General features: G+C 46.9%; 1 protein-coding gene across 1 annotated transcript; it reads right to left on the bottom strand.

Moving 5' to 3' along the window:
* Window positions 1-91: 91 nt before the first annotated feature.
* On the bottom strand, window positions 92-23,265 carry LOC116839867 (flavin-containing monooxygenase 2-like). The gene is made up of 5 exons (XM_032806112.2): window positions 23,261-23,265; window positions 22,106-22,254; window positions 18,963-19,105; window positions 1,138-1,347; window positions 92-304 (listed from the first exon to the last, which is right to left on the bottom strand). The coding sequence occupies exons 1-5, from the start codon at window positions 23,263-23,265 to the stop codon at window positions 92-94; spliced, it is 720 nt and encodes a 239-aa protein (XP_032662003.2).

Here is a 23,265-nt window from a genome sequence, read left to right as displayed (position 1 = left end):
TGCAGCTCTGCCATTGGCAGGATAGACTCAGGTGGCTGTGTGGGGCCAACAACAGCCAGTGTTGGTTTCTCCAGTTTGAGGGAAGATGTATTTATATAGTGAGACCTGGTGTTATCGACTCCTCCAGCAAGAGCAAAGAGGAGTGGTGCCCTGTGGTGAAGATGACAATATCCACCTTCTCCTCCACAGTCCCATTTTCTAAGATGGCAGAGGTTCCGGTAAACTCCTTCACATTGGGTTTCACCACCATGCCATCACAGAGGCTACAGCTGGGACAGTCATCGCTGACCACTGCCTCTTGGTTCTGCAGTACAGAGGCAAAGCGAGACAAGAGGACGTCCTATTATCCAATGGGAGTTGGATGGAACAAGTCAAGAAACAGGCCGATTCCTGGCAATCGCATTTCTCTGAAGAGAGAGCAGGGTAAATGGCATCCAGCTATTGCCAGGGTCATGAATTCCTAACACAGCAATCATCTTCAGGCATTCTTTAGTGCACTAGGCTGCTTGATGGCTGGGTGAAGGGGGCATCCTGAAGGAAGCAGTTTGCAGAAAGACACCTAAGATTGCTGGAAAAATCCTGCTGGGTACACAGGCTATAGTGAAGGAACTTTACTAAAGTGAAGCCTAAAGGATGATGATGTCAATCAGGATCCCTACTCTTACATTGCACTTGTCAGCCAGTAGATCTCAAAAGAGGCCAGGATCATCACCCCCCATTTTACAGATGGGGAAACGGAGGCACAGAGACTTGCTGAAGGTTGCCCAGCAGGTCAATGGCAGAGCTGGGAATAGAATCTAGCTGTTCTGAGGCTCAGGCCAGGGCTCTAACCATCAGGCAACAGTGCTTTGCAGAATATACCCCCATAATGTGGGAAGCAACAGGCACCCTTCTGGATATTTAATTATGATTTTTTCCACTCTCTGTCTTGTAATTTCTGATTCAGAAGGCCAAGTCACTGTACTTGGAGAGAGAGGTCTTCCACCTTCAGATTCACCTCTGCACGGCTCCACCAAAATATCCTTTGGCCAAAGATTAGGTTATGAGAAACTGAACAGGAACATATTGCAGAAATGGTCCAATACTCTTCCATTATCTAGCCCTTCCCTAGTTGCACAGTGGGGCTGCTGGCCAGGCTAGTGGAAAATAGCTGTCTTGGAGCACCAAGCCATAGTTTCCATGGTTAAACCATTGATTCATCTTCTCATTCATCCAGCTGAACAGGGGGAAAGGGAGAGTATTCATGATGACATCAGTCAAGTGGATATTGTACATCATCTCTATGGGGCAGCCATGCTCAGAAATGCGGATCATCACCCCTGAGCCCCTGGTGGTGCTGAGAAATGCCTGAAAGCCAAGCCAGAATTCAGCTTCCAACAGTGAGTGTAATTCTCTCACCCAGATTCAGTGTGAAATTAAACCAAAGGAAGCAAACCTCTGTCATCTCCAAATATTCCTCTCAGAGGACAATGCCACTCTTCGGATATTTGATGACGCTGTTTGGAGACTTATGGATGAGACTGGTGAAGGAGGACACCACATACTGGGCTGGCAACATCTGGTCTGAGCTCATGCTCTGCTTCCACCTGTTGCTGTCTCCGTTCAAAAGCTGCCCGCTGGTTATACTTTGACTGTATTCTTAGGGTTCAATTTTTAGAGTGAATTTGGAGTCCCCGGAAGGTTCTGGGATTGACAGCCCTGAAGACAGGTACAGCACAGGAAGCGCCTGTCCAAGTTTAACCCTCCCTGCTCTGCCACGGTATCTCAATCCTGAATGGAAGGGGAAGGGAAGACAGGAGACAACTGGGTAACTGAGTTTCCAGGCCCATTTGGCCACTGTAAGGAGGCGCCCTGGCTCCCCGTCGTGCCTGAGGGGAACGAGCCAGAGCAGGCACCCCCGTGGGTGGAGCCACTACCACCTGTTCCTGCCCCCCGGAAGTCAAGGGGCGGGACAGGAAGTATAAGAGCCAGGGCTCAGAGGTCAGTTCAGGGCCGGCCGCCGAGGAGGATGGACGTGGAGGCCCGAGCTCCCGCTCAGCCCAGCCTACCTCAGGCCCACTACCCAGAGGAGCGCTGGCCGGAGCTGGCCCCAGCGCCACGTATTCCCAAGAGGCAAATACGGTTCTCGGCGCAGTCTGCCCCGGGCCCCTATCCCGAGGTTAGCGTGTCGGACCGGCCCGCGACGCAAGGTTCCCCCAGAGAGACACCAGCCGCTCAACTACCACTGTGCTGGCTATCCGAGGAGCTCCCGGACCTCACTGATCCTCCAGTTCCGAGGATACTCTGGTCTGGGACCCGCCATTGTACAGTCCGAGGAAGGACAGTACCGGCGAGACAGGGGGGATGAATCGCACCGGCGAGTTCGCCTGACCACAGTCAGCGCAGCGGCTTCCTGATGCTATGGTCGTTATTGAGCCCGAGCCGCTACGTGACGCATCTAGGGTGTTTCGGTGCGGACTCCCACTGTGCACACGCGTTCCCTTAGCTGGCGATCCGCGCACTAGGGCCGGTTCTTAATCGTCTAAGTGTCAGTGAGGTTGGGCCGCGTTCCGCCTGCCACCCGTTAACGGGTGGCAGGATCCCCCTTCACCCAGGACTCTGTGTACCTCCGTCGCCTGCTCAAGCGGTCAGAGCCCCATGAACTCCTTTTCTGCGATCTGCCCTGCTCCAAGGGTCAGAGCCCCCGAATGCTTTGTTGCTACTGCCTGCTCCAAAGGGGTCAGAGCCCCTGGATTGTTTCCTCGCTCCGGCCCTACTGAGTCTTGGGCCATTTGACTTGGTTTGCTTCCGACCCGTAAGCGAGCCCTGGACCGTGTTGCTGCCCCGTCCCCTGACCTGAGGCTTGGCTATTTAGCTTTTGGTTGCTCTAGTCCCTACAGCTGACCTGGATGCTGTTGCTCGGCTCCCTGCCGGAGCGGCTTGGGTATGACTTTGGTTGCTTCCCGCTAAGCTGTAGCCTGGACTGTTTGCTGCCCGCCCTGTCTAGCCAGGGGGGGGGCCTAGTAGACGTGCTTGTTGCTCACCGCCCCGGTTCGGGCAGCGGAGCGTGAGCCGTCCACGCCTGAAGAAGGCGCCTGGTCCCGTCGCGGCCTGAGGACGCGGGCACGAACGCACGGTTTATACAGCCACACTTCACTAGATTGCTACCTGAGGGGCACATATCTTGGTGACTGGTGTTTAAACGATTTAGGACACAGGATGCAATTAAAAATCTGGACTGACGACCACCTAGCTTGCCAATCGCGTCTGCTGGTGTGTTGACAATTGGAACTCTTGATTTTTCGAAGGTGTCTGGCTGAGTCATGCAAACTATGGAAACGACCTTGTTGGGTCATTTGGCCAAGTCCAAAAGCTCTCCCCAGATATATGATCGTGTTGGCTTCGAATTTGGCAACCAGAAATAAGCCATAAGATGTAAAAGTTATCCTCTCATCTGCCAGGATTCATAAGCATTTCAGGAATGTAACCTGCAGCTCTCAGCACTTACCTGTACATAGTGATTCTGCTCCAGTAGGCCTGTCTAACACAACTGGACTTCATTCCAGATATATTCTTCTGGGTTCTCTTGTATCCTGGCTGCTGAGGTAGGTGCCCTTCACTCGTTTACCTGGCAAGGACATATAAGTAGCTCAGTTGGCTCAGTAGACATTATGTCTCTAGTCAGATGGCCTGGGTCACACTATGACCGCCAGTCTATTCTGCCTACCGTGCATGAACATGAGGCACTCTGGGAAGGAACAAAGTAAGCTCAGGAGGGACATGCGCAACAAGTAGACATTCGTAGCACAGATGGAATATGAGGTGCCTAGGCTCATTACGAGGTCATGGCCAAGAGCCAATTTGGCAGCTCTGTGTCAAGCCCGGTGAATCCTGAGCATTCGTAGTTACACAACCCGAGCTGTACGATATTAGCCAGGTGCAACGATGCGCATGCTACACTGTTGTTTAGCCAGTGGACTGGCGGAATGACTTGCTCAGGCTGACGAGAGTGGGCTGGTTGCAAGAAAGTTGTGGCATTTCTGAAAAGGCTGACCCAACATGTGGGCAGCCAGTGAGGGCTGGGATATCGGGATTTAGTTGTGGGAGTCTGGCACCGGGGTTCCCTATGGTTTTAGGGCGCGCCAGAGCGCTCTCCCAAGTGCGCTCCTGCAATGAATTCTGGAAGACCTGACAACGTGACCCACGATGTCAGGCTCAGATGCCCTGTTCCGCAGTCAGTGCTTTTAGCCTCTCTTGTGCTATGAAGTGACGCCCAGTTTCTTGGAGCCGTCTTGAGGTCAGTGTTTCCTGGCCTCCCAGCATCAGGGGGTCACTGCCCCAGGCAGTTCCTCGATGGCAGGCCCCTGCAGCCTGCGTAGGTGCCAGCGCTGACAGGGACTAAATCTAGGATTTGTTTTTCCCCGTGCGCATTTTAAAAAACAGGCCAGTACTTGTGCCCTCTCAGAAGACTACACATCTTTCATTTTGATGCTCAGCTTTTTCGCCTACAGCCCAGCTTCTTGTGGATGATCCAGTAGAATCGGCATTTATAGCAGAAGTTATTTATACATTCCATGGAACATGAATAAGGGTGCGAAATAGTATACCATACCACTGCTAGGAGGCTCTTCTAATTCAGCTTATGTTATTAGCAGCAGGAGAAAAACATACAATTTCTGTAGATTATACTCCAACGATGGCCTCGTTTTCCCAACAGTTGACAAAAAGGTGTGAAGTATCTTACTGGTGATCCTAACCTCTGTTACTGTCTGACCTTGCCGACCATCTTGTTATCATCTACCAAAACGTCTATTTTTTCTTTCCTGCTTCGATACTGCTTATTTCAATATTTGGGGTATTGTGCATCACTTGCAGCCAGCGTACCAGCGTTCTTCATTGCGCGGGGTCGTCCTGTGGCAGCACTTTGAGTGAGTTTGAGTCCGCATGAGCCAAGCGCCGGGGAGAGCAGCCCTCTCCCTTCAGTGCTTGCGGTACTCCACTCCCCGTGGGACTTAGCTCTACAGCACCTTCGGGAAGCACCGCTCCCGCGCTCGGGCACTGTCTTACACTGGCGCCTTTTTTGCTCAGTGCTGTAACCTTGTGCACGTCACGGTGACTGTGATTTTTTTTCACACCCCTTGAGTCCGAGCGAAAGCGTTGGCAGCGGCTGTTTCTCAAAGCGCGCCGTGTAGCCACCGACCTTAGTCTCTTTGGTTCCGTTACTTATTTTTCGAGAGGCAACTTCCCCCCTTCATTTTCCTCTGCATTCTTTTTATAATATCTTCTGTACTCCATGTTTTATATCTTGCCATCTGACGCACGTGAGCTGGTAGCCCACGACGTTATTTTCAATTATCCTTCTCTTGCTTATGTCTCCTTCCAGATTCTCGCATCCTCCAGGCTACCTAGTTTCCTCTCGTTTCCTTTGTGCTTTTTTTCGCGAAGTTTCACATTGTACCTCGTATTTAACGCCTGTCTCTTTATCTTCTAGTTAGCCCTCGTGTTTTCCAGCGAACGTGTGTTGGTACTGCCTGCTGAAGGGATATGAACTTTTCGTCCTGGTTGGGCGGCCCGTAAAGTTGTGTGACAGGCTCGGGTTGCCGGCGGTGTGATCTCGGCTGTTAGCCGTGTGCGCTGCTCTCGGATTCCACCACCGTGCAGTTTTCAATTTCGTGTTCCTGTATTCGTCATGCTTAAGCCCTCCTTCCGATCAGTTGGCTTACGGTTGGCTAGGTGCGTCCCTAAGGATATCACCTGTACCACCATAAATGGTGTATTGCGTTTGTGAAGTTAGCTACCGGATCCCACTCCTTCACACGGCAGGAGCGGTCAGAGCTTGCTTCGCAGTCTCAATAGACCAGTTGGCTCTTAAGCTGTTCTGCGGGGCCTATTTGTTAGTTTATTGCATGTTCCCATTCGAGCTCCTTCATGTCTAACTGTGATTGGACATGGTGGCAACCAGCAGTGTCGTCTACGCCTGTGTGTGGCCGCTTTTTGTTGTGACCGCAGGCATGGTTCGATTGCAGGCGCCTCGTCGGTCTAGTTTTATATTGGGTGTGGGCTTGATACGCGTCCTCGGTTCACGGCAGAAGAGCTGCTGGCGTGACTGAACCTACTCTGTATTCGAAACATCCAGCTGTAGTTGTATATACTACGGAAAACAGTCGTGCTGACGTTGGACATCTTCATCGGTTATGACAGGGCCGACGTGGAAAATCTCTGCTCACCCGCTATGGATATCTTGTGGCTAGGGGTGCGGGACTGCGCTCGTCTTCCCTGCTATTGTGGCTCTGCCGTCTCTATTGCAGCTGCAGCGGCTTCTTGGCTTGTCAGTCTGTGCGGCTCCTGGCCGCACATTTCAATACATGGCCTTGTAGGTTCTATCGGGTGGTTGCCCTTGGCGTTTTCTTATGGACTGGGGTTTTTGGTATTCTCTGGCCTCTCTTCGCAGCTCACCTGGAAGCGTATGCAGTGGCCTCGTTCTCTTCCTCACTTTTGGAGGACTACTCATTGCCTCCTCCTCTTCTATTCTAAAAGGTAATCGGCTTGTATCTTTACCTTGCTCGCATTTGGGTCATCCGGCTCGGTCGGTCCGATCCCTAATGTTGGTTCCTCTTTGTTTCTGCGGTGTATAAAGGCTGAGGGGGTGGCGATTGGCAGGCTGGCTTGACGGATGTCCTGTTGTTCCCTTGGGCTCCCGCTCCTCCGGCATCCGCCTTATCGTGGTTGCACTTGGGCTTCGCTCTCGGATTAGTGCTTGGTCTTCTACCGTTTAGTTATCTCCTTAAGGTTGCACTCGATACGGCAGAATCCGGAATTGTGGCTCTTTTTACTCTCTTCAGCTCTTGCGACTACCATAGCATCACATGCACATTTGATGTGGGGCTAGATTCTTCTTTTTTTATTTTATTCATTTGAACCATCACAAACATAGTAATCTGTTACAGTGATTCACGTTTAGCTTCCTTTTCAGGATTTGCTTGGATACATTGTTGAACCCATTTTTTGTTTTTTTTTCGGGATAGTTTCCCATATTATATTGATTTCACCCCTTAGCTGTGCGGCTGTGCAGGGTTCAGTACTTGCTTTATCTCCCGATCCTTCGTCTTTCTCCTTGTGTTGCGTGGCCTGCCCCGTGCATTGTGTTCTCTCGCTGTCTTGCCGCCCCTGTTGTTATCACAATTCTTTTTGTTTCTTCACGCCGTCCTGTGAATGACACGTTGCGTGTTGGTGGGCCCTTTCCCCAATTAGGTTTCTTGACATCGCCACTTTCTGAGTTTGTGATTTCGTTGTTCGAAAGGATGTTGACCTTTGATGTCGTTCTTTTGATTTTTCACTTTTTCTCGCTGTTCGCAATTTCCGTTTATTTATATGCCTCGTGGATACTATCGCGTAGTTTTGTAATGTGCTTGTCCGGAGCACTTAGACTACACAAGATAAGTGCATCGAACGTGGAAGCTTCTTGTCGTGGACTGGACTAGCCAGCTTTGTCTCTGTATCCTCATACTGCGTCTAAGTACGGTCTATACCCTCGTCATGCTCTCTCTTTATTTATTTTGTTATGTGTCGCATTCTGACTCTCTATTGAGTATGTTACATTGATTGGTTCTTGCTTGCTCTGTTCCCTGGAAATTTTTTCTATGCTCTGTATCGGCTTAAATTTGTCAGTTCGCTTCTGCTTATCCGGCTGTCCCATTGCAGGCGTTTTTCCTTTATAGCTTGTCTTTTCTTAGAGGGCTATTTCCCTTGTTCCTCTCGAAAGCGGAAACTTACTTCCCAGTGACCTTGCACGCCTGGAGACTTTATTTGTCTCAGCCCATCTGTTTACTCTTCTTTTTGGTGGCACGTGGAACTTCTCGGTGTTATCCTCTGTCACTTCCCTTGCTTCGCAGGGGGCCAATCCCAATTTTTTTTTGTCTTTTCTGCGCGACTCTCCACTATGGGTTCCTCCAGAGACTGGGGGACCTCACATGCATCTCTTCTGGCGGGTTTTAGGCGCAATGTTCAAGCATTAGCTATCCCTCCACTTACAGGGCTTTGACGCTTTGTCCGTAAAGTGCGCTCAACACAGAAAATCTCGGGTGGCAACGCGGTGCTTTCATTCCACATCAGGCTTCTCCCACATCAGCGACAGATTGCCCTGAAGAGGCCGGTTTTCTGTGGTGCTGTCCCGGTGTGTTGCTGTGCGATTTGGGCTTTGTTCTCGCGAGCGGGTCAGTGTGTTCAATTTCCTCATCGCTATTCTGCTTGTCAAGGTATTAGCTTCCTTGGTTAGAACGTTCTGGCATTGTGGTTTATGCTGATGTTTTGGCTCACGGTCATGCGGCAGTGTTGTCTATTTCGATTTTTCTACTCCTCCCTGGGGTCTGTCTTTTGCTGGCTGTTCGCTGTCTTTAGGTCCTACGAGCAGGAGCGGTGTTACAATTTAGGGGCAACTTAGGTTGCCTCGGAGCCGAGTGCCGATTTGGGGGTCCAAAGCGTTCGTCCCATTTTTTTTGCTCCCAGCGGTTTCCCGCGCGTGGCATGTGAAGCTGTATTTGGCGCCGCAGGGCTGGTCAGGAGAATTTTGTGTCGGGGGCGGCCTGTGTCAGTGGAGGACCGCGGGCACGCTACTGAGCTCGGCGTGGAGCGTCTTCGCTCTGGCTCTGACTCCCTCCTTGCGGTCGGTTGCCTTTCCGGTTCCTGTACTGGGCGAATGATGACGTGGTTTGGGTATCGTCCTAGTGAACCTTCTCGATGGGTCGCTCGACAGACACGTCGTGGAGCTTGCTGCCGTGGTTCCTGTGGTCTTCGTTGCGAGTCTAGTAGGCGGCGATACAATTAGTTTTCGCTGAGTCTGGCTTTTGCATGGGGGCATCGACTTATCTTTTGGCGGGGATAAATACTGTTACTGTACTTTGCCTCGAGCTCTTTTGCTGTCCGACATGCTCTGTTCAGCTTCTTGATCGCTATATCTTAGCTTTAATGTGCGCCATATAGATGACTCCATTATCTTTTCTCTGTCTCTTCGATGATTCCCTGTGATATGTATTAGTTTGTTTATATTCTTATTTTAGTTTTTTATGGTTGTGGGTTTTACTATCTCCATTTATCCTGGTTCGGTATTTGTACTTAGGTCGTATGTTTCAACACTGCATCTCTCTCTTCACTGACGGTAAAGGTATGCGCTATACCTTCTTTGCTAGCTTGTTGTCTTTGTCTTAATGTGCCTGCATATGATTATGACTTCTCTTCTCGTTACCATACTTTTCGAGTTTTCGATTATATTTTTAACTATACGTATAGTTCTACATACCTGGGCATAGTCGCAAATGCAGTTCCTGCGCTATTATTTCAATGCAAGAATAAAGATTACCTGATTGTAGTGGCTTTAGTGGATTTATGCACTCTGTGCTCTGTGTCCTCTCGCTTATAGTTTAATCAATAGAAGATTGCTTTCCCTCAGCTATGGTCTGACTCAGTGCTGCATGGTATCCATCATCTGCATAACTTCTCTTTTGGTGCGACCCTAATGCGTCAGCTGTTCTCCTTTGATGATCGACTTTTTATCGTTTCATCTTGCGTTAGGCTTTGAATGTCCATTTCAGGATCTATTATATGCTTATTGTTATGTTTCCTGTCTGGCATGCGATTCTGATTCGTTTTCTTTTTATTTCTGTTATTTTAAGATTTGGCTGATATATTAGATAATGCTTTCTTGATCTGTCGATGCTGTTTCTGTTTCTTGTCTCTGAGCGTCGTGCTTCCCATGCATTTGGCTGCCGAGCTCGTTTTCAGGCTCTCCTTTTCTTTCTGTGTTGTTAGTACTAGTAGGTTTAATGTTAGCGGCTTCTGTTTTTAGTCGTGCATTCGGCCTTTTTTTCAAGCCATAAACAATCATGTGTGGTCTGCATGATTAGTCCTTTAGCTCATGGCTGTTATTATTAGTCTTGACTAGGTATTTCTATTCTCCTGTCAATTACTTGTTAGATGGAACAGTAATGATACTAATTTTTATTTTTTGTGAATTTATTTCCAAATACTGCTCAAATGAATAATGAGAGTGCCTTCGCTCATCTTTTGGTGAATGTACTTGTGTCGCTATTTATCCTCCTAATTCATGGGTTTCTATGGTGTCTGCATATCTGACCACTGACCGAATTGTGTATCTGATTTGTCCTTAGAGGTTGATAATATCTTTGGGTCAGAATGGTCTTTTCTACTATCTTTCATCACTTATTCTCTGCTTCATTTTCTTTTTGGAGCTACATACCTAACTTCAAGTAATACACTTCGTGAACTAGTTTTAGGTACTTCACGTACACGTTTTACGTGTTTCCTTCTCACGTTCGCTCAGGTGTCTTAATTTACGTATTTTTACATTCTGGTAGTTGTTGGTTTTGCGGACCCTTAGAAGCTACTATTTTGTATCTTACATGTTAAAATATTTAATTTCTTTATGTACTAATAAGGTAGATCCATTTGTCTTTTCTAATATAATATGCGGATATTATCGGTTATATTGCTTTTTTAATCTACACTGAGTTAAGCGTGTACGAAACATGTACTACTTTAGTGTCTCTTTGTTTCACCAGTTGATACGGTTGAAGGATGCGTTAGCAGATTTCGTGATCCTCCTCACGCTTTCTTCTTATTTTATTCACATAGTCCACTAGAGGCATAAGAGGTATTGTTGCTCAATTTGTTAGCATCCTGGCATAGGGTGTTAGCGATAGCAGCCTATTTGGTTCTTTACGTTTGTCATAATTCTCTCGTCTGAGCATAAGGCTGAGTGAGGGCGCGTGGTGGCCCTGGGACTTGCACTCGTCTACTCCATTTGGATCTACATGTTTCTCCGTTTTGGGCGTGTAGTCTCTGTGTTGTCCGATAGCTTATGTTGTGACTCCAACTGCTGCACGGTTCAAACAGCATCCCAATACATATTGCCTAAAAGCTCACGAATCTACATGATACCCATAGACTTACATTATCGATGAGAACATCGCAATTCTCACGAGTGTTATTTTGTCGTTTCTACGTTCTCTTAAATACAACATTTTCAGTATTTTCACTAGATAAATCGCTAACGCTTTACTTTTTTTATGTAATTTTTCTCTATTACGGCTTTTCACTACATAGAGAATCTGAAGAACATGTTGAACATTCATTTCTTTGCGAGAGGAAACTGTGACGGTGCCTGCATTGCTATGACCAGCAGAGTTGGTTGGTTTGGGAGATCCAAGCATCTCGCGTTTCATCTCATGCAGGCAGAAATTTTCATAGCTACGAAATGCCCTCCTCATTGCCAGCCTTTGAATTCTGGCTAAGTAGGACATTTTCTAGATGTGGTGGGGATGGTTGGTTTTCAATTCGTTATCACCCCATGGCTTTTCTAGATAGCTCACGTCTCTCTTTGTGCCAAACCTTGGTTTTTACATGTTTCCTTCTGAAGGCTGCGCATTCTCGTTAGTCTGTTAGAGGCTTTCTATCACATTTTTTGGTGGCATACATTGAGTTCCAGGAATTGACTCACAGGAGGATGGCACCTGACCAGATCACCAACCTTTCCTGTACCTATAGTGCAATGCGGCTGCCTGCCTTTGGCTTGTTCTCCCTGGCCCATGGACGGGGGGTGTTGTTCTCAGTGTGCTTTGCTTTGCTTCTGTCAAAGTTCTTAGGCAACGATCAAACTAAAACCATTAAGACTGAACTTATGGCTTTACAAACACTACTCAAGAGGGGACAGAGCTAATTTGTCGCGAAATAGTGGATGGGCCGTTTGTTTAGGTGCGGAATGTGTTTTATTGTTCTTTGGATGTGCACGGAACTAAAAGCGTATGGTTTCTTTTATTATTCTTTACATATTTCTAAAGTCATACTCAGTTCGCTAGCTCGTACACATCGTAGTATAGTCTTATACGTTGCGGACAGTGGTGGCTGGCTTGATAGCGGTTGGCCTAACCTTGTAGACGTTCAGGTGTGGGCTTGGACATTTGTCATTTTCGAGAGTATTTTTAATTATTGAGGTTGCACTTCTACCACGCTCAAGATGCTCGTGTCTTAACAACCCTAAGCTTTTGTTATTTTCTGTTCTCCTAATTTCTATACCTTGATTTTTGTAACTCGCAGAATAGCTGTTACGCCTTCACGTGTTCGCTGTCGTAGTTCCATTATGACACCTTGCCAGATAACCCTGCGGAGGTTGTCTTTGCGTCGTTGCGACGTCTCAGACCTTGGAAAATTGCATACAGTTGTAGATCGACTTTCTCTCCTTGTTAACCCAGGAAACATGTTAGATCCAAAACAAGAAACATCATTGCGCAGTCGAGGCTAAATGGACACCTTGAGGTCTGCGCTATTTTTTCTCAACGTTGTTGAGGGACCTTGCGCATTGAATGCTGAGGGAAAACAGTACCGATGCTTTAGGAAGTTTATTCTCTTCGACACTCTTCTAGCTGATATTACATTCGCTAGATAGGGGTACCCTGCACTACCATCTTCAGATCTATTAATCGGGCTTTGGGATAGTGAAAGAAGTACTTTTCTTATTAAGTGTGAATTAATCTTTGATTGTCCAAACTGTTTATGGAGATTAGTTGCCCTGGCAGATTCTTGTGTATGATAAGTTGGCAGGCATTTATAGCTTCTTTTATTCCAACAATGGCAAGGGTCACCCACATAAAACGCAGGCCTGCACAGCATCATTATGCTTCACTGGGGTCCATTTACGAAGTTTACTTTGCGCTTTCCTGTTCACAGTAGCATTACACGCAACTTTCCACTCTCAGATATTCAGTGGACACGCTGGACGGTTTTTGGCTTGCGAACACGCGCGCGAAGCCATAAAATCTTGTTCTGGCATGTACTCATGGTATTTTTGGGCATGTCTATAATGTTCTGTGCCTATTACCCTTAATGCCCAACCTCTTCGTCGAGCTATTTAATATATTATTATTTCCAATAAGAAACTTGAGTTAGAATTTGTAGCTTCGTGGTCTAGAATGAAATCAACATAAGGATTCACGCTGAATTGCATTTTGTGTAGCCACTTTGGATGTGACTCTCAGCCAGTGATCTCCTCTATCACTCATATTGATTTGGAGTCCATTTCTACCAGTTTTCTGAGACAAAAAACCTATTTTCTATGCCCGCAACCCCATACAGTGGCCTACCAGTGGAAGGTGGACTCCATGCTTATGATTCGAGACACTTGTTTGCTTTAATTGCGTAGTCTTTTAGTGATAACCACCCACTAGAGTTAGTTGCTCTCGGATACCATGATATTGTGTTTGGAGCAAACAAGCCTTTTCTTGAACTTAGGCAAAGAGGAGGGGAAAAGTTTTGAAATGACTTTTCAACTTGGAGCCTTTATTCTTACAGGAAAAACAACACAAAGAAAGAAGGAAATGTAGGTCATTGCCAAATTTGGAGTGAATGAGACGAGGGAAAACCAGACAGTAGGAAAACAGATAGCAATGGACAAACCTTAATTCTCACTCAGGTTTGGTCTTGTACTTCATAGATTGTCTGGAGTTAAGATGTAGGAAAGCAGTGGATATGATGACGTGGATCGTATTAATAATGTATACTCCTTGTGCTTAGGCATTAATTCATTCCCAGTTATTTTCCGAAATTCATGCTTCTGCCTTCATGGACAGACGGTTATTGAGCTTTGGTCTACTACTTGTTTTCGTTCACCCCTCTAAACTCTTTCTCTTCTTTTCATCCTCTCCTTGGACCTGTGTGTTTTATTTGCTCGCAAACATCTTAGTTACGTCACTGGCTTCGAGTGGTTGCCTGTCTTCTTATTGTGTTGGTGCGGTTGTGTGCGCCTCCAGTTTCTGGCGTGTGGTTGGGTGGTTCGGTAACGTCGGATTGGTAACCAGCTGGAGTGTCTGCGACGATATAAACTACCTACATCTCACGTGTCCTACTCACTCTTTTGTCGGGTTTTTTGGTGTCTCCATTGTTGCGGGACGCGGGATTAATGGGGTGACAGGATGTATATTAGTTTATTTGACGGGTCATTCCGTTTGGATCTTCCTTTGTTTCGAATGTATCCGTCCAGTGGTTACTGCTTTTTGCACAATTCACCAACTTCCTTTCATGTTTGGATCACTTCGAGACGTGTCTGATTGGTTTGCTGTGAATTTTCTCACTGTACCTGTCGTAAGGCAAGTCGGTCCGGCAGATATAGTTCTCAATTTATCTTTTTTTCTTTAATTTTTATTTCTTACTTAACTAGTAATTTTTTAATAGCTTTTTCTCGTGAAAGACTCCTAGTAGAAGTATTATTTTTTTTCCTTGCTTCATCTGTTCCTTGGTTATTCTGTCTTCTTCTTATCATGGCAGGTCATCACTCATTCTCTTTCTGATTTTCTTTTTTTATACTAGAGCAGTTTTTTCATTTAATTACCCCATCCTCTTTTTTTCCCGCTTTATTTTTATCCAAACAGGACTTTGGATGCGTTCAATCATTACATGTTTGGCCACGCTAGCCAGCCTACTAGTGGCTGGATTTGTGCGTATTGGTTTGATTGGAGAACAGAGTTATTAATTATTTGGTTTAAGTCAAATCAATGTCCGAATCTTAGCGCGCTGGTCCGTGATATGGGGTTGATATTAAACTTTCACTGAGTTAATAGTGAGTGCCACTGGTGAGCAGTCGGGTTTTAACTTTGGTTTTTGCCTATGGTTGTCGATGGCTCTTTGCGTCATTATTTTTTGTAAGGAAAGTTGGAGATCAGCTCGGGCTATGTGGAGTCATGGTCTGCAGTAGTCACTTTCTTTCTTATCCTGTTGGATATATTATTTTTCTTTCTATTTTGTCGAGAAAACATAATTATTAATTAACTGATTATGTTTTTATGGAAATACCAATGTATTATTTAAGTTGAAGTGGGACCGCGGTATTGGCGGCCATTGAACGTTTCGGCGGATCTAGCTTGTGCCAGCAACTCTGTTATCAATATCTTTTTCATTTTTCTCTTGTCCTTCATTATCGTGCGCACATACCCTCCCATGTTGTTTATGTTCATGGCACAGGTCCTTGTACATTGAACCCACGCGTGAGACTCCGACGGTATACGTGTTGAATTGAGGCAGGTAGGATTAATGTGTTGGCTTTTATGTTCTTGTTCTGCCATTGCTTGCTTTTACTGTAAAGGTTTTAATTCTTGCCTTAATAATTTTTTTCGAAATTTATTCTTGCATTGAGGTTGTCAATTTCTTTCCATATTTATGTTATTCGAGATTAAATCAATATACTAGAGCTGTATTTCTCTCCTGCTAGCACTCTTCTGTTGATATAACTTATTGGATATTTGCCTGATTTCAAGGCTTTTAGTCTATGGTGTTAACATAGGAGTTACATGCTCAGCACCATTTTGAAGATACTATCCATCAACTTTATGGTTCTTAGCCTCTCTACTTCTCGACGATGCTAATTGTTCCTTTTATACATGCTTTTTTGAAAGTTGCGTGCAAGATCATGGCAGGTTCTTTTCTCTTCTTCAGGGCTTATGCTCCATTAACTTTTTGCTATTTTCTGTCATTCCTATTTATTCGCCTCCAAAGGTCATAAGTACGTGTTGATGCTCATGGTTCAGAATCTAGTCTCCACGTGTTTCTTCAGGGGTACTTCATCGTGGAACGTTCGACAAGAGCAACCCCATTCTTTTCGCTTGGGCACGTTTACTTGGACCTTCTCTGTCGCTACTCACTGGCTATCTTACCTAATGTGTTGTGTCTCTGCTTTACAACTGATTCATGTAATCGGGACAATTTCATGATTTCAGGTTATTTGTTATATCCGCGGATTTGCTTTGTAGAGTTCTAGGAATTTAAAAATTACTGATTCTATTTAATGGCGCGTTGGCAACTAACTAGTGGAGTCTTCCGGTTTCTGCTCACTTGTCCACCAAATATATGGGTCGTGTTTTCAGGCACTTGCTTGATTTGTGCTAGTTAGTATATTGGTTTTCAAAGGATATGACGGACAAGAACTTATCTAGTCTTCTTGCAGTTAGCAGGATTACCAGACTCTGGCCACCTAGACATAGGTTTTTCCTTTTTTTTCCCTCAACTCTCCTCCTGTTCCTCTCTTGATAGTTGTTCTGAGCATCGTCCTTTCCTTTGTTTGGTGCGCATTCTTTGCCAGATCTTTCAACGAACCTACGATCGCCTTAAAGCAGGCTCGAAACGAGCCCATCTCCTTTCCTTGTGCATGCGGGACAGCCAGGCATCACATGTTTAGGACTGGTTTGTTCACCGATCTTCTCTCGGGGAATGTGATAGTCTCATTTTTGTTTTTCTGTTTGAGTTTGTTCTCGTCAGCCTTTCTGCCTCCTATATCATGCGGCTCACAATATTGTGTGGTGGTTCTACGGTATAATGAGATGCTTCATCTTTGTTCAGATTGCAGTTAACTCATGGGTTTGATGTGGTTCGAGCCAGCTGAAGGAGTATTGGGGTGCAAATTGATCAAGCATCCTCCACATTCAAAGTGTTCTTTAGCCTATTCCGGCTGGCAAGATGTGCGGACCATTTTTTTTATGTATTTTTCGGTGCTTCATTGCAGCTTTTTGATTCCACAGCAAGCCTTCGGCTTTGTCATCTTCATCTCGTTCTGTATCCTGCATGCCGGCTGTCACTGTGTTCAATTTTCCTGTTATTGTTTTGGCAACGCTTTACTGAAAGTGCTCTATTACGTTGGTCAATTATACTCGGGCGGGGAAGCCACGTAATTTGAAACTTTTTCGGTTTCTTACGCATACTTCAATTTAGGCGCCTTATCGTCATTTAGCTTCCTTTATGTTTATATTCTTGCCTGCGAGATCTGGGCCTTTGGCAGGATTCTTTGTCATGTTGTAGGCACCTCGTAATCGCTCTTGTGTGAACCTATAGTTCCTCTTCTAATTGAGGGTGTCTTGGGTCCCATCCCATTCCTGCGAGAGCGGCTGGTGACGAATGTAGCTTGGAAGAGTCATTCCAAACCTGAGTCCAGTATACTCGGGCACATGTCCTCTCTTGTGATACGTCGTGGGTTTCCCATATCATACATTTTGCAAGAATTTTGTCGCGGGACGATGTATGTCAAGCACGTTTATCAACAGGTAGATGATGTTATATCTGCGGGTGGTTGCGTGCGACTACTAATTTCCCATTACAATGATGCCATTGGAACTTCCGCACAGTGATATGATACTCGTGGCTTTTACGGAGTTCTTGATTAGGGTTAATCAGCTGTTCTCGCGTCATGTGGCGAAGTTACTCAGTTTGATGATCCCCTTCAATATTAATTATTTCATTTGATACCTTGGGCACAGTTTTTCTCTTCTCATCTCTACTGAGTTCTCACCGGGTTGCTTGAAACGACATCAAATTATGCCATTAAGAAACTGCTAAAGGGCTTATTGTCGGTCTTGCTTATAATTGAAATCGGGAGGTATGCATTTCACTGGTCTTTTTCTGATCGATTTTGGGGGGGCTCCAATCTATGTATTTTTTATCTTTTTCATTGTTATCTCCAAGTATTATTGCAATGGGACTGTCAACCCAAGTAAAGATGGATTGACCTATTATTATTGAAGACTAACCTCTGTTTGGGTCATTATTCCAAGTTCTGTGCATCATACAAAATTGTTTGTAATAAGCGTTTTCTCAATACAACATCTGAAGTTACTACTAGTGATTCGGCTTGGTGTAGGCTTTCTCTCAGTAAGCATCTACACCGTCTGTCAGGCAAGCCTTTCTTGCGGTATTCAGGATTTTTTCACATCAGTCTACAGAAGGACAAGGTGAATCCCTGTATACTTGTTTAGCTCTTCCATACCTCATATTCTATTTTTTTTACTAGGACTCCTGGTCTTTGGACATGAATATGGCCAATTTCTAATCCTCGGAAACTACCTGCGAAGCGATATGGTTACTCATCATCTAGTATGTTCTTTTTTATCAAAATTCTGTTTTTGTGGATGGATAGTTGTTGTCTTAATATGGTCATGTGTTGTGTCGTGTCGATCATATTTAGAACGCGGTGTATGTTGTACCAAGGCTAAGCTGAGCCTGGACTGTTTGCTGCCCCGCCCTGCCTGAGGGCTTGGGCTATAGACTTTGGTTGCTCAGCCGCTAAGCTGAGCCTGGACTGTTTGCTGCCCCGCCCTGCCTGAGGGCTTGGGCTATAGACTTTGGTTGCTCAGCCCCTAAGCTGAGCCTGGACTGTTTGCTGCCCCGCCCTGCCTGAGGGCTTGGGCTATAGACTTTGGTTGCTCAGCCGCTAAGCTGAGCCTGGACTGTTTGCTGCCCCGCCCTGCCTGAGGGCTTGGGCTATAGACTTTGGTTGCTCAGCCGCTAAGCTGAGCCTGGACTGTTTGCTGCCCCGCCCTGCCTGAGGGCTTGGGCTATAGACTTTGGTTGCTCAGCCGCTAAGCTGAGCCTGGACTGTTTGCTGCCCCGCCCTGCCTGAGGGCTTGGGCTATAGACTTTGGTTGCTCAGCCGCTAAGCTGAGCCTGGACTGTTTGCTGCCCGCCCTGTCTAAGGGCCAGGGCCTATAGACGTTTGTTTGCTCAGCCCTCGAGTTCGGGAGCGGAGCGTGAGCCGTCCAGCGGCCTGGAAGGAGGCGCCCTGGCTCCCCGTCGCGCCTGAGGGGACGGGGCCCGAACGCACCGGCTTACAGCCACACTTTCACAGATTGCTACTAGAGGGGGACATATCTGGTGGTGGTTTATAAGATTAGGACATCAGGAGCATTAAAATATGGACTGAGACCACCTACTATGTCATATAGGTCTGCTGGCTGTTTGACAATGGCAACTCTTGATTCCGAATCTGGGCTGCAGTCAGAAAAACTATGGAAAAGACCTGTTGGGTCATTAGTCCAAGTCTCAATAAAAGCTCTCCCAGTATAATGACGTTTTGGTGCTTGATTTGGCAACAGATGAATGCATAAGAATGTAAAAGTTACCTCTCTCCAGTAATTCATAAGCAATTTCAGGAATTGTACCTGTTCAGCTCTCTGACTTAGCTGTACAGTGATATCTGCTCCAGAGTTCCCCTGTCCAACCACAAGGACTTTCTTCCCCAGAAATCTTTCTGGGTTCTTGTATCCCTGGCTGTGAAGGTAGGTGCCTTTCAACTCGTTCATACCTGCAAGGAAAATAGTAATCTCAGTTGGCTCAGTTAATGAATTAGCAGTGATGCCTGGGCAGCACAAGACAGCAAGTCATTGTCACTGCATGAGAAATGGGCACTCTGGAAGGGAACAAAGTAAGCTCAGGAGGAATGGCAACAAGTAGACATTCTAGGCTAACAGATGGAATATTGAGGCATTGTCATTCAGAGGTCAATGGCCAAGAGACAATTTGGCCAGACATTGGTGTCAAGCCCTGGTGAATCTAGGCATTCTGTAGCTACACAACCCGAGCTGTACGATATTAGCAGGTGCAAAGTATGCGCATGATACACGTTGTTAGCCAGTGGACTGGCAGTGAACTGCTGCAGTGCTGACAAGAGCTGGTGCTGGTTTGCAAGAAGTTTTGGCATTTCAAAAGGCTGCCCAACATGCTGGGGAGCCAGTGAGGGCTGGGAATAGGGAAGTGTGGGAGTCTGGCACCAGGGGGGTCCATATGGTAGGGCTGCGCCAGAGCTGCTCACCTCAAGTGCAGCTCCATGGCAGTGAATCTGGAAGACCTGACACTGAACCCCAGATTTCCAGGCTCAGAGCCCTGGTTAGAGTCAGGGCTTCTAGGCTCCTTGCTATGAAGCTGAGAGCCCAGAAGTTCTGAGAGCCCAGGCTTGAGTCAGGTTTCCCAGGGCTCCACAGCCAGGGGTCACCTGCCCCAGGACAGTCCTCATGGCAGGGCCCCTAGCAGCCTGCTAGGTGAGCTGACAGGGACATAAACTAGGATTGCTGTCCTGTGCAAAAAGAACAGGAGTACTTGTGGCACCTTAGAGACTAACAATTCATTTGAGCATAAGCTTTTGTGGGCTACAGCCCACTTCTTTGGATGCATAGGATGGAATATATAGTAAGAAGATATATATACATACAGAGAACATAAAAGGGTGGAAGTTACCATACCAACTCTAAGAGGCTAATTAATTAAGATAAGGTATTAGCAGCAGGAGAAAAACAAATTTTGTAGTGATAATCAAGATGGCCCGTTCCAGACAGTTGACAAGAAGGTGTGAGGATACTTAACATGGGGAAATCCTCACACCTTCTTGTCAACTGTCTGGAATGGGCCATCTTGATTATCACTACAAAAGTTTTTTTTCTCCTGCTGATAATAGCTTATCTTAATTATTTAGGGTATGGCTACACTTGCAGCCGTACAGCGCTGCCGCGGGAGCGGTCCTGTGGCAGCACTTTGAAGTGCAAGTGTGGTCGCAGCACCAGCGCCGGGAGAGAGCTCTCCCAGTGCTGCAGGTACTCCACCTCCCCGTGGGGATTAGCTTACAGCACTGGAAGCCACGCTCCCAGCGCTGGGGCACTGTTTACACTGGCGCTTTGCAGTGCTGTAACTTGCTGCACTCAGGGGTGTGTTTTTTCACACCCCTGAGCGAGAAAGTTGCAGCGCTGTAAAGCGCCAGTGTAGCCAAGACCTTAGTCTCTTAGAGTTCGTATGGCAACTTCCACCTTTTCATGTTCTCTGCATCTATATATATCTTCTTACTATATGTTTCATCTTATGCATCTGATGAAGTGAGCTGTAGCCCACGAAAGCTTATTTTCAATTAAATTTGTTAGTCTCTTTAAGGTGCCACAAGTACTCCCGTTCTTTTTGCGGATACAGACTAACACAGCTGCTACTCTGAAACCTCATGTAAGCTGGTCATGCTGGGGCTCGTCCCCCTCAGGCGCGGCAGGGAGCCAGGGCGCCTCCCTACACACAGCAGTTCGTGGAGTCCGAACCCCTCAGCAAGGGTTGAGGTAATAAAGGGTCTGTAAACAAGGTAGAGTCCCGGCCCTCCAGCGGGGCGGATAAGCACACAGTCTATAAGCCCAGGCCCTTGAGCAGGGCGGGGCAGTAAGTAGTTCACGCTCAGCTCCTTCAGCAAAGGACTGAGCAAACACAGTGTCTAAGCCCAGGCCCTTGGGCAGGGCGGGGCAGTCAATAGTTCAGGCTCAGCTCCTTCAGCAAAGGGCTGGGCAAACACAGTTCAAACAGTGAGTCTATACAGAAGGCCTCCTCAGGCCAGGGGGAGGGGAAATCTGCCACCCTTGGACAGGTGGCAGGGGGGACGCAGGCCCTCCCACTCCATTGCGTCCCAGCCCGGGGCCCTAGCAGCGGCAAGGGTTCGCTGCAGTCTGTGGGGAATCCTGGCCGCAACACACTGACATTGGTTCAAAGTCCCCTGGAGCCAGACTGGGGTCGGCCACCTCCGGGCCACTTCCAAATTCCCCCTCTCCAGGTACCTGTCCTCTGCTGGCATTGTCCGGCGGGTCCCAGACCATGGGTTCCTCTGGATACTGGATGGCGGAATGCTCTGGCAGCTCCTCCAGGTAGCGAGCTCAGGGCAGGTCAGGCTGGTGGTCCTCCGGATACCGGGCACGGGGCAGGTCCGGCCAGCGCTCCTCCAGATACTGGGCACGAGGCAGGTCCGGCCAGCTTTCCTCCGGATACCGGGTACGGGGCAGGTCTGACCAGCTTTCCTCCGGATACCGGGCATGGGGCAGGTCCGGCCAGCTTTCCTCCGGATACCGGGCACAGGGCAGGCAGGACCCAGCAGGAGCTCGGGCCTCAGCGTCTGTCCTCTTCGGCAGCCTGCTGCTAACTGAGCGCTGGGGCCGGGCTTTTATACTTCCTGTGCCGGCCCTTAACTTCTGGGAGGCGGGGACAAGTGGCGGTGGCTCCGCCCACTGAGGCACCTGTTCTGACTCATCCCCCTCAGGTGCTGCGGGGAGCCAGGGCGCCTCCCTACACATCTCCTACCCACAAACTCTTTGCCTGTGACATTAAGAGGGCAAATCTGCAAGGCATACTTATCCTGAATAGTACTGACTCCTGGAAGCAGTCCAGCTGTGTTCACGGAGACGGAGTGAGTACTGCTATTCAGGCCCTACATAGACAATGGGTCAAATCCTGCAAAACTCCCCTTTACATCAGCAGGGCCAGGATTTCACCTAATATGACTGTGATTTACCTTGGAAAGTCTCCAGTGAAATAGGAGACTCTACATGATGTCCAGTGCAAACCACAACAGCATCAAAAGTGGCCAGCACCTGCTTCCCATCAGTCTCAGTGACAACTTCCCATGGGCCAGTGGCAGAGAAATCCTGGCATTTTCTTACACTAGGGACCACAAAACAAACACACACACCCGAAAAAAAAACTCAAAAGAAAATTATGGATTAATCATATCTTTAAAACCAGAGGCCTAGATCTCTCATCTCTTAACCTTGAAGTGCTGTACATTCTTTAGGAATTTCAAGTTAAATTAATCAGAATGCACATTGCTTTGCTCTTCTAAAACCCCTTTTATCCAAGGAGGCCAAAGTACTTTACAAAAATTAGATAAGCCTGAAAAAGTTAAGCCTGTAAAATAGTATGACCACAATTGGGGAAATTGAGGCACAGAACAATTGAGGCCCAACCATTTAGAAACCCATGAATATTCTTCTGCACATGAATTGCAAGTGCAAAATATCTGATGCATGTGCAAGATGGAAATCTGCATTTATGTAAATTTTTGCATGTCATCCCGACTTGCATGCATGAACCAGGTGTTTTGTATACACAAACTTTAAATAAAAATCTTGGCCCAAGTAACTTGATCAATACTAGCCATTGGCAGACCAAGGGGTTCTGACTCTGCAGTGGCCTTTATTTTGTAGTCTGACTTGTTGACATAATGTTTTAATGTGCTACTTCTTCACAGCTACGTCTTAATATATTCACACTCTTCCTTGATAACCTGATGGTAAGAGACACAGGACCAGCCTCGCCTCTCGCGATTCAGGTTCCTCAATTCTTGAGTGAGAGGTGCAATGCTTAGAAGACTCTAGTGCTAAGAGCTATCAAAGCTAACTTAGAGTTTACTTATATAACTTAAAATTAAAACCTAATAAACAAAACTAAGAACAAACGCTTAGGAAAACCAAGCTTAGCCTAGTCCCCTTGGAACTTAGAAAGTTTGCTAAAAACAAGTACAGCCTACTAATAGAAGTAGTCGTCATAGATTGCTAGCTTTTCTAGCAAGGTGAGTCACCTCTTTTATAGGGCACAAGTGCCTGAAATCCTTCCTCCTATGCCCAAACTTCATTCCTCGCCCACAAAAAAAATGTTAAGGTACACTTACTCCAT

Source organism: Chelonoidis abingdonii, chromosome 7 (genome assembly GCF_003597395.2).
Source record: "Chelonoidis abingdonii isolate Lonesome George chromosome 7, CheloAbing_2.0, whole genome shotgun sequence".
Lineage (NCBI taxonomy): Eukaryota > Metazoa > Chordata > Testudines > Testudinidae > Chelonoidis > Chelonoidis abingdonii.
This window is presented reverse-complemented; position numbering and strand designations above follow the sequence as displayed.